Below are 11,993 nucleotides of genomic sequence, written 5' to 3'. Positions count from 1 at the left end.
ACTCCAACTACTCCTAACTCCTCCCATCTCATCACACACAGGACCGCCTACCAACCTGTATGAGCTGGACTGTGTCATGTACGGCACATCATATGGAGTGCAGGGGTCAGGAGTATATCCTATACAGCCCTGTGTATAGAGTGCAGGAGTCGGGAGTATATCATATACAGCCCTGTGTACAGAGTGCAGGGGTCAGGAGTATATCATATACAGCCCTCTGTATAGAGTGCAGGGGTCAGGAGTATATCATATACATCCCTGTATATAGAGAGTAGTGGTCAGGACTGTATCATATACAGCCCTGTGTATAGAGTGCGGGAGTCAGGAGTGTATCATGTACAGACCTGTGTACAGAGTGCAGGGGTCAGGAATATATCATATACAGCCCTGTGTATAGAGTGCAGGGGTCAGGAGTATATCATATACAGCCCTGTGTATAGAGTGCAGGGGTCAGGAGTATATCATATACAGCCCTGTGTGCAGGGGTCAGGAGTATATCATATACAGCCCTGTGTATGGAGTGCAGGGGTCAGGAGTATGTCATGTACAGCAGAGTGTATAGGGTGCAGGGGTCAGGAGTATGTCATGTACAGCAGAGTGTATAGGGTGCGGGGGTCAGGAGTATGTCATGTACAGCAGAGTGTATAGGGTGCAGGGGTCAGTAGTATGTCATGTACAGCAGAGTGCAGGGGTCAGGAGTATATCATATACAGCCCTGTGTATAGAGTGTAGGGGTCAGGAGTATATCATATGCAGCCCTGTGTATAGAGTGCAGGGGTCAGGAGTATGTTATGTACAGCAGAGTGTATAGGGTGCTGGGGTCAGGAGTATATCATATACCTCCTTGTGTATAGAGTGCAGGGGTCAGGAGTATATCATATACAGCCCTGTGTATAGAGTGCAGGGGTCAGGAGTATGTTATGTACAGCAGAGTGTATAGGGTGCGGGGTTCAGGAGTATGTTATGTACAGCAGAATGTATAGGGTGCAGGGGTCAGAAGTATGTCATGTACGGCAGAGTGTATAGGGTGTGGGGGTCAGGAGTATGTCATGTACAGCAGAGTGTATAGGGTGCGGGGGTCAGAAGTATGTCATGTACTGCAGAGTGTATAGGGTGCAGTGGTCAGGAGTATGTCATGTACAGCAGAGTGTATAGGGAGCAGGGGTCAGTAGTATGTCATGTACAGCAGAGTGTACAGGGTGCGCAAGTCAGGAGTATGTCATGTACAGCAGAGTGTATAGAGTGCAGGGGTCAGGAGTATGTCATGTACAGCAGGGTGTATAGGGTGCGGGGGTCAGGAATATGTCATGTACAGCAGAGTGTATAGGGTGTGGGGGTCAGGAGTTCATAATTTACAACATGGAGTGCAGGGATCAGGAGCATCTAATGTACCAGACTTCCTTTGTGGCCCTGTCCTCACTCTCCTGTGCAGGCACCACCTTGATTGGAAGTTGGTTACAAGCTCCAGGACATGAGCTGTTTGTGTGGAACCTCAGGAATTGGTTTGGATCCTGGGACAGTCATGCAGAATCTGGGACAGTTGTAGGGGTCAGGAGAAGGTAATGATTCCCTGGAACATGGAGATGCTTTCCGAGAACTCACCACATTCTTTATATCTCTTTACAGTGAGGAACCTTCTGGAAGTGTCACCATTGCTGGTCATCACAAATTGGAAGAGTGAAGTAGTGGTCAGCCATGGAGGGGCGGAGGAAGAGGTCCCCCGTGGTGGTGGTGGAACCGGCCATCTCAGTGAAAATGGAGGAGGACTTGGGGGAGGTTTCGGAAAGTATCCTGCGACTGACTCTGGAGATCATCTATACTGTCACCGGTGAGGTGAGGGACCCCGGATATTGATGATCTGACACCGAATGGTTTGGGGTTATTGATGAGTCTGTTGGATTCCAGCATGGATCCCCCAGTCCTTCACCTTCTGGTGTGCTGACATTGAGGACAGCCTATCACAGTCCGGGGCTAATAATCAGGGGTGGAGCTAGAGCCAGTGACTGCAGGAGCCGGTCAGTATTTGCGTATCAGAACCCTCTTGGTATTTGGAGCTGTAAAGGAAAAGGTATCCAACATGCTGGAAGCCAAAGGCTGAGTAACGGCTTCAAAGCTCCACTCCCACCCAGAACTTGCCATGCACCAGTGGATGGAGTAGGGGAGGGTTAGCGCCTCTGTCAGGTTTTTATTGGGAATATTTTGGTTGTTTGAAGACGCAGTTTTGCTTCTTTCCCGTTGTAGGACTGTATGATTGTGAAGAAGTACGGCAATGACCAAGTTTTGGAAGTCTTTGGCAGTAATCAAAGTGTCTTCATGGGTCCTCCACTGACACACGAGAGAAATAATGAATGGAGGATTCTGGAACTCACCAACAGGATCATTGACCTGGTGACTGGACAGGTGGGTGACTCTAGGAATTCTGGGATATAATCCCACTTGGTGTGTCTGCAGGGTAACGTTACTGACTGCTCAGTGCTGATCCATGATCACCCCTCCCAGGGAATCCAGAGTATCCTAGTCGTCCTCTTTTTCTTTTGTCCCTTTTGTGCTCCCATTCCTTGCCTTCTAGTTACTGGTGTGCCATGAACTTCTGTCCATCTAGATCTTCTGTCCTTCATCTAGATCTTCTTTCCTCCATCTAGATCTTCTGTCCTCCATCTAGATCTTCTGTCCTGCCATCTAGATCTTCTGTCCTGCCATCTAGATCTTCTGTCCTGCCATCTAGATCTTCTGTCCTGCCATCTAGATCTTCTGTCCTCCATCTAGATCTTCTGTCCTCCATCTAGATCTTCTGTCCTCCATCTAGATCTTCTGTCCTCCATCTAGATCTTCTGTCCTTCATCTAGATCTTCTGTCCTTCATCTAGATCTTCTGTCCTCCATCTAGATCTTCTGTCCTCCATCTAGATCTTCTGTCTTCCTGGATCTTCTGTCCTTCATTTGGATCTTCTGTCCTCCTTCTGGACTTCTGCCATTTATCTGGTCCTTCTGTCCTTCATCTGGACCTTCAGTCCTTCATCTGGTGTATCTGTACTTCTGGTCCTTCTGGACCTTCATCTAGTTCTTCTGTCCTCCTTCTGTTTATCATCAGGCCCTTTTGGACCTGGTCTTCATCTGGTCTTTCTGGATCTTCTGTCATTCATCTGGTCTTTCTGTCCTCCTTCTGGACCTTCATCTAGGCCTTGTGTCCTCCTTCTGGACCTTCATCTGGTCCTTCTTTCCTCCTCCTGGACCTTCATCTGGTCCTTCTTTCCTCCTCCTGGACCTTCATCTGGTCCTTCTTTCCTCCTCCTGGCCCTTCATCTGGTCCTTCTTTCCTCCTCCTGGCCCTTCATCTGGTCCTTCTTTCCTCCTCCTGGCCCTTCATCTGGTCCTTCTTTCCTCCTCCTGGACCTTCATCTGGTCCTTACGTCCCTTCTTCTGTCTTTCATCTGGTCCTTCTTTCCTCCTGGACCTGCTGTCTTTCATCTGGTGCTTCAGTCCTTCTGTCTTTCATCTGAAATGTTTGTCCTTCATCTGATTCTTCTGTCTTCCTTCTGGTTCTTCTGGTCCTTCATTATGTCCTTCTGTCCTCCTGAATCTTCTGTCATTTATCTGGTATTTCTGTCATTCTTTTGGTCATTCTGTCCTTCATTAGGTCCTTCTGTTCTCTTGGATCTTCTGTCATTCATCTGGTTCTTCTGTCCCTCCTTCTGGACCTTCATCTGGGCCTTCCGTCCTCCTTCTGGGCCTTCATCTGTTCCTTCTGTCCTCCTTCTGGACCTTTTGTCCTCCTTTTGGTTCTTATGGTCCTTTATTAGGTCATTCTGTCCTCCTGGACCTTCTGTCATTCATCTGGTCCTTCTGTCCTCTTTCTAGACCTTCATCTGGGCCTTCTGTCCTCCTTCTGGACCTTCATCTGGTCCTTCTGTCCTTCATCTGGTCCTTCTGGACCTTCATCTGGTCCTTCTGTACCTTCATCTGGTCCTTCGGTCCTCCTTCTGGACCTTCATCTGGTCCTTCGGTTCTCCTTCTGGACCTTCATCTGGTCCTTCTGTCCTCCTTCTGGACCTTCATCTGGTCCTTCGGTCCTCCTTCTGGACCTTCATCTGGTCCTTCGGTCCTCCTTCTGGACCTTCATCTGGTCCTTCGGTCCTCCTTCTGGACCTTCATCTGGTCCTTCGGTCCTCCTTCTGGACCTTCATCAGGGGTAGAAAGTTCCCCGTCATCAGGGGTATAAAGGCCCTCTTCATCAGGGGTAGAAAGGCCCCCTTCATCAGGGGTAGAAAGACCCCCTTCATCAGGGGTAGAAAGACCCCCTTCATCAGGGGTAGAAAGACCCCCTTCATCAGGGGTAGAAAGACCCCCTTCATCAGGGGTAGAAAGGACTCCTTCATCAGGGGTAGAAAGGCCCCCTTTATCAGGGGTAGAAAGGCCTCCTTCATCAGGGGTAGAAAGGCTCCCTTCATCAGGGCTCGGTGGGGTGGTGGTGAAGGGAGTGTGTACGGGACTGATACAGTTGGGGGAGGGGGATGAATATGATGACATCGGGTGTGGGAATTCTAGTCTTCTGATGCCTCCAATCTATGCCTGATTTTTAGGTTCCTGCGGATTTCACAGACAAGCTGCACCACCACCATGGAGGACATCATCAGTGCGGACTTCCTCAGGGCTTCCAGGTGTCCAGTAAGTGTCCATCGTCTCCTAGCAGAACCCCGCGGTGAAGCCGGTCCTGTCTTCGGCTTTTTACTGGGAGGGTTGTACCGGCAGCCATGTGCCAGACAAGACGGGGTACCAGACTCGGGGCAGGGCGAGGGACCACAACCCCCCTCCCTTGGTGTCATGCAGTGCGGGGGTCAGTTCTGGGCTTTCTGCAGAGAGCCTAGCATCACCCGCACTTGTATCATGGGAGCCGGCGGCATTAACCCTTTCGCTGCCAGAGACGGGTTCTTCCTTTTTGCATACGTTTACCAGGCACCGTTCCCCTCCCCCAGGCAGGCCAATGTTCAGCACTTTGAATGACAATTGCGCGGTCATGCGACACCACACCCAGATGATATTTGTATCATTTTTTTCACACAAATAAGAGCTTTCTTTTGCTGGTATTTAATCACCTCTGAGTTTATTTTTTGCTAAATAAAATAAAAAACAACTGAAACGTTTGGGAAAAAACGCACTTTACTTTGTTTCGGTTATAAAATTTTGCAAATAAATATAATTTCTTCATAAACTTCAGTCAGAATGTATTCTGCTCCATAAAAATAATAATAAAAATTTGAATTTGTGCGGTTTTTTTTTCCAAATATTTCTATTATTTTTTTTATTTTTTATAAAAAAAATTTCTTTCTTTTATTATTTTATTTTTCTGCACACGGCGACCGAAGCAATACAGCGTTACCATAGTAACACGGAACTCCTCTGGGAAGTGATCAGGATTTTATTTTTTTTTAACACATCGATTGCTGATACCAATGTATTTCATTGATGTTCGCCATCATTGTTACTGAAGGAAACGGATTCATTCAGTCTTTTGTTATGATTAACTGTGATTGGGCAAAGGTGATCACATGATACAGATGGGCTGTGATTGGGCGAAGCTGATCACATGATACAGATGGGCTGTGATTGAGCGAAGCTGATCACGATACAGATGGGCTGTGATTGGGCGAAGCTGATCACATGATACAGATGGGCTGCGATTGGGCGAAGCTGATCACATGATACAGATGGGCTGCGATTGGCAAAGGTGATGACATGATCCAGATGGGCTGCGATTGGGCAAAGGTGATCACATGATCCAAATGGGCTGCGATTGGGCAAAGGTGAGCACATGATCCAGATGGGCTGCGATTGGGCAAAGGTGATGACATGATCCAGATGGGCTGCGATTGGGCAAAGGTGATCACATGATCCAGATGGGCTGCGATTGGGCAAAGGTGATCACATGATCCAGATGGGCTGCGATTGGGCAAAGGTGATCACATGATCCAGATGGGCTGCGATTGGGCAAAGGTGATGACATGATCCAGATGGGCTGCGATTGGGCAAAGGTGATCACATGATCCAGATGGGCTGCGATTGGGCAAAGCTGATCACATGGTACAGATGGGCTGTGATTGGCCCTGTCTGTATCATGTGACTGCCTCGACCAATCACAACTTACAACATGATTGTATACAATGAATGGCATGATAGAAAGCCCTCCATTGTATATAACTGAAATGTGATCTGCTGTGATTGGTCACCACGGTCACATGACACTGGCAACGGGTCGGGGTAGTGATATGTCATCGGCTGTGTCCCGTGGACAGATCGCCACGTGAGCGTCTCGTTTTGACAAGACGTCATATGATGCCCAATCAAGAGGAGTGTTCTTCCCTGCTGCCAATCTACTATAGGCAGGGCAGGAAGGGGTGAAAATGTCATTTTTGGACTGAAGATGACACGAAGCCCCCCAAGCATGATCTAACATGATCTCCAACACTTACCTGAGTCCCCTCTCCATCCAGCGATGTGCACTGGAGTCTCGGCTGTCCCTCCTGGATGTGAACCCGGCCTCCTGGACGTGAACCCGGCCTCCTGGCTCATATGGTTCAGCCGTGTCTGGCCTTAGTCTGGCCATGCGGCTTCTGAGGAGCCGGTTGAGCCGTGTCTGGCCTTGGTCTGGCCATACGTCTTCTAAGGAGCCGGTTTCATGCTCTCTGGTTGGTTTGAATCTCGGGGGGTTCACATCTGTGCAGGTTGCGGTTTATGAGTTTCTGGCGCATTGTTGAAAACGCATTTTTTATGCATTTTGTAGGGTTTTTTGGTGAATAGGAACGTATGACAGTTCTGTTCATGAAGTGCGACTTTGATGCGACTTTACACTCTCTGGCACTCAAGTCGCATCAAAGTAGTACTGCCGGACCTTTGTGTGTCCAGAGTCGCAGGTTAGGGGTGGGACCGGGTATCAAACTGGCAGCCCTCCGGATGCTGAGAAACTACAAATCCCATGAGGCGTTGCAAGATTGACAGTTACAAGCATGACTCCCATAGGCAGAGGCATGATGGGACTTGTAGTTTGACAACAGCTGGAGGGCCACCAGTTTGACTCCCTTGGAAGGGTTAGTCCCATCATGCCTCTGCCTTTGGGAGTCATGCTTTCATTCGCCCCTAATCCATCCAGGAGTGTCAGACTGGCGGCCCTCCCCTCCAGAGGATTAAAATCCTCCCCCTCCAGAGGATTCCCTCCCCCTTCCTGACCAGGTCATTTTTTTGCGTTACGGCGCTGCATTACTGTAACTGACAATTGCGCTGCACCCAGATGACATTTATGTCCTTTTTTCCCCACCAATTACGGTTTCTTTCGGCAGTATTTGCTCCTCTGTGCGGTTTTTATTTTTTGCGCTATAAACAAATCGACAATTTTAAGAAAAAAAACAATATTTCTGACTTTTTCCTATAAAACACATCCAGTAAAAAAATTCCGTCATAAATTTCGGCCAGAATGTCTCCCGCTCCGTGTCTTCGCTGTAACATCCCGCTCCGTGTCTTTGCTGTAACATCCTGCTCCGTGTCAGGGAATCTCTGTCCGGGACCCGGTGATGGACGCTTTCTGAAGACTCTACCTGGGTCATTCCCCACAGACCTACAAGGAGGACTTGCACTAACCAATCAGCAACCATCCAAGCATATCTGACTGCAGTGAACAAACACACGATTGGTTACGACTTTCAGAACCTGAGTCCCCTCTCCATCCAGCGATGTGCACTGGAGTCTCGGCTGTCCCGGGGCTCTTTCTCCTCATTGGCTGAGACATTGGCTCCCAGTGCTATGAATCACAGCCAATGAGAAGAGAGAGGGGGTGTGGCTGAGCCACGACTCAGTGTGTGAATGGACACACGGAGCAGTGGGTGCCCCCATAGCTAGCTGCTTATTGCGGGGGCACCCAACAGGAGGGAGGGGCCAGCAGAGCCTGTGAAGAGGAGGAGCCCGGCTGCTCTGTGCACAACCATCACACAGCAGGTAAGTACAGACATGTTTGGCCTGTAGACCCGCGTGTGTGCGCTCGTGACATTCCACCCCCCTATATTTCCTATAGGTGAGGCTTCCATCGCCCCCTACACGTCTGGTGCTGGAACTGTTGCTCTCACTCTGGCGTGCTCGCCGATATGTAACACGAGTATCGCAATCTACATTTTCACACGTAGGTGCCCCGATGTGTGCGTTTACGTTCGTTCGTGCGTATATGTGGGGGCTCAATTTTTTTTTTGGGGGGGGGGTGTTATGTGCTTGGGTGGCAGCCACTGGACCGTGTATAACCCCCCCCCCCATACTGTCTGGCAGCGAAAGGGTTAAATGCTCGCTCAATAGATCCCACCAGATAATAAAAACCAATGACAACAACTTCCCCTCCCCCCCATCCTTCCCAGAGGCAGGCAGCCCATTCATCGACTTTTCTTGGGGACGATGTGAGTGCGGTCCTGTAAATTATCCCATTTTGTCTCTGGCAGGTCCGTGTTCCATCAGAAAGCTGCAGAGCCACACAAAGCAGGAGGGCGCCGCTGACAAAGTCACACCCAGGAGTGCACTAGACAAATGGACTCAGACTAACACAGCGCCCAATGAAGACGGGAAACTCACACAGAGCTCCGCCTCCGAGGAGCACTCACCCTTCAGAACGACTTGCATTAAGGAGGAGATGGACGAAGAGGAAAGCCTCACCAACGGGTCCAAGCCTCCCGCCGACACCCACATCGATTACATCATCACCTACATCAAGGAGGAAGACGAATCGTGCGACGAGGAGACGTTTTCGGAGCCTTTCTCACCCAGAGAGTACGCCTCCATTTGTAAAAGGGGCGGGGAGCAGAACATGACGGTCATGTACACGGGCTCGGAGAAGAGGGGCCACGGTCCAGCTTCTACCTCCCGCTTTTTGGAGGATGCCCAACTCATGCACAGCTTTGCCGAGTGCGAGAAATGCTTCACCTGCAACAAGCATCAGCGGATCCACATCCGGGACAAACCCTTCGCCTGCTCCACATGTGGCAAATTCTTCACCACCAACTCCAACCTGGTGGCCCACCAGAGGATCCACACCGGGGAAAAGCCTTTCTCCTGCTCAGAGTGTGGAAAATGCTTCACGAGCAGCTCGGACCTGGTCAAGCACAAGATCATTCACACCGGGGAGAAGCCCTTTCCGTGCTCCTCGTGCGGGAAATGTTTCACTAACAAGTCCAACTTGATCAAACACCAGAGAATCCACACGGGTGAACGGCCTTATTCCTGCCCTGAGTGCGGGAAGAGGTTCACCAGCACCTCACACCTGGTTACACACCGTAGGACCCATACGGGGGAGAAGCCTTACCCTTGCCCAAGCTGCGGGAAGTTCTTTAGCAATAAGTCACACCTGGTGGAACACCAGAGAATCCACACAGGGGAGAGGCCTTTTACTTGCCCCGAGTGCGGGAAATGCTTCACTCAGAAGAGCAACCTCAATAATCACCTGAGAATTCATTCCCGGGGAAAGATGGTAAATATTCGCCGAGAATCAGAACCTAGATCTGACATAAACTGAGATCCAGCAAGACTTCGGCTGGGAACCCTACTCTGGTGAAGACTGTGACTACTTTGGTGAAGACTGTGACTACTCTGGTGAAGACTGTGACTACTCTGGTGAAGACTGTGACTACTCTGGTGAAGGCTGTGACAACTCTGGTGAAGACTGTGACTACTCTGGTGAAGACTGTGACTACTCTGGTGAAGACTGTGACTACTCTGGTGAAGATTGTGACATCTCTGGGTGCTCTGAGACTGGACAAGGCCATGACTTCTGGGTGATGGGTAGCATAGTCCATAATGCAAATAAAAGAAAGGAACGGGGCACCCCATCCAAGTATAGCCTGAGAAATGCAGAGCTTGGCAGGCAGGTGACTGGTGGATGCAGAAATTGGCAGGCAAGCGGCTGGTGGATACAGAGCTCAGCAGGCAAGCGGCTGGTGGATACAGAGCTCGGCAGGCAGGTGGCTAGTGGATGCAGAGCTCGGCAGGCAGGTGGCTGGTGGATGCAGAGCTCAGCAGGCAGGTGGCTGGTGGATGGAGAGCTTGGCAGGAAAGCGGCTGGTGGATGGAGAGCTTGGCAGGAAAGCGGCTGGTGGATACAGAGCTCGGCATGCAGGCGGCTGGTGGATACAGAGCTTGGCAGGCAAACGGCTGGTGGATGCAGAGCTCAGCAGGCAAGCGGCTGGTGGATGTAGAGCTCGGCAGGCAAGTGGCTGGTGGATGCAGAGCTCGGCAGGCAAGTGGCTGGTGGATGCAGAACTTGGCAGGCAAGCGGCTGGTGGATGCAGAGCCCACAGCTGGATATTCAACTCAAAACCTCCAAAGTAGATGTGGACATTCAGATCGTGAAAGTTTACAAAGAGAGGTCTGGTTGTGAAGGCCCCAAAGTTTTGGTTTTAGGAATCAGAATCCAAAGTTGGATGTTCGACCCTAGGTCTTCAAAAATGGATCTAGAAATGTAAAGATAGAAGTTCACAGACCGAGGTCTGGTTCTGAAGGCCCTACTGGAGTTATGGTTTTAGGGATCAGAGTTGGGTAGTCAACTCAAAACCTCTAAAATAGAAGCGGGTGTTCAGATGATGGAAGTTCACAGAGAGGTCTGGCTGGGAACTCAGAATCCACAAATGGGATGTTCAGCCCTAAATCTTTGGAAATGGATGTAGATGTGTGAAGACGGGTGTCTGACGGTGAGGGAAATGGGTGAAGACGGGTGTCTGACGGTGAGGAAGATGGAAGAAGGCGGGTGTCTGACGGTGAGGGAAGTGGATGAAGACGGGTGTCTGACGGTGAGGAAGATGGAAGAAGGCGGGTGTCTGACGGTGAGGGAAATGGGTGAAGACGGGTGTCTGACGGTGAGGAAGATGGAAGAAGGCGGGTGTCTCACGGTGAGGGAAATGGACGAAGGCGGGTGTCTGACGGTGAGGGAAGTGGATGAAGACGGCTGTCTGACGGTGAGGGAGGTGGATGAAGTGGGGTGTCTGATGGTGAGGGAAATGGATGAAGATGGGTGTCTGACGGTGAGGGCCCAGCCCAGAGGTATGGCCTCAGGAGACAGATCCATCACCACAAATGTCCAGTACAGGTCTTCGGCTGAAGGGCCCTGAAGATGGGTCTGAGGTACCACTGCTGGATCAGTTGGCCCTTCGAGTGACTCTGTTCTCAGAAATGTGAAGTCCCGATTCTGAGAGCGAATCCTACAAACGGTTCTCTAACGAGCTGCTGAGAATCTTGATGACACCTGGGAGACCTCATTACTTGTAAAAAACAAAAAACTGTTTTTTAGTAAAATGTTTATATTTCTTGGACTTTGAAGATGATGTGAAGTATAAACTATGAATAGTTTTCCTCTGATGAGCGAAGACAATCGATATAAAGAGAATCCTCACACTGAGGGGCGTCTGTGTGATTCATAAAATCTCAGCTTTCTAGTAAAACCATAAAGTCAGCAGTCCAAATCCAACAGCAGGACGTGAACCCAGCCTCCTGGACGTGAACATGGCCTCCTGGACACGAACCTGGCCTCTTGGACGTGAACCCGGCCTCCTGGCTCGCTTGGTTCAGCCGTGTCTGGCCATACGTCTTCTAAGGAGCCGGTTTCATGCTCTCTGGTTGGTTTGAATCTCGGGGGGGTTCACATCTGTGCAGGTTGCGGTTTATGAGTTTCTGGCGCATTGTTGAAAACGCATTTTTTTATGCATTTTGTAGGGTTTTTTGGTGAATAGGAATGTATGACAGTTCTGTTCATGAAGTGCAACTTTGATGCGACTTTACACTCTCTGGCACTCAAGTCGCATCAAAGTAGGACTGCCGGACCTTTGTGTGTCCAGAGTCGCAGGTTAGGGGTGGGACCGGGTATCAAACTGGCAGCCCTCCGGATGCTGAGAAACTACAAATCCCATGAGGCGTTGCAAGATTGACAGTTACAAGCATGACTCCCATAGGCAGAGGCATGATGGGACTTGTAGTTTGGCA

The 11,993-nt window shown here is 50.0% G+C and overlaps 1 protein-coding gene across 2 annotated transcripts in view; it reads left to right on the top strand.

Moving 5' to 3' along the window:
* LOC149455970 (uncharacterized) overlaps window positions 1-11,412 on the top strand; it is a 29,491-nt gene extending 18,079 nt beyond the window's left edge. For both annotated transcript variants that reach the window (XM_089685601.1, XM_089685603.1), the window contains 4 exons: window positions 1,627-1,833; window positions 2,242-2,400; window positions 4,580-4,664; window positions 8,471-11,412. In XM_089685601.1, the coding sequence (XP_089541727.1) occupies window positions 1,696-1,833; window positions 2,242-2,400; window positions 4,580-4,664; window positions 8,471-9,537 (1,449 nt within the window). In that variant the 5' untranslated portion in view covers window positions 1,627-1,695 and the 3' untranslated portion in view covers window positions 9,538-11,412. The remainder of the gene's footprint in view (window positions 1-1,626; window positions 1,834-2,241; window positions 2,401-4,579; window positions 4,665-8,470) is intronic.
* Window positions 11,413-11,993: the final 581 nt, after the last annotated feature.

This window comes from Staurois parvus, unplaced genomic scaffold (genome assembly GCF_062004578.1).
Source record: "Staurois parvus isolate SC_StPar_1 unplaced genomic scaffold, SC_StPar_1.0 ptg000380l, whole genome shotgun sequence".
NCBI classification, from domain to species: Eukaryota; Metazoa; Chordata; class Amphibia; order Anura; family Ranidae; genus Staurois; species Staurois parvus.
Note: the sequence above shows the minus strand (reverse complement) of the source record. Positions and strands in the feature narration are given on the sequence as shown.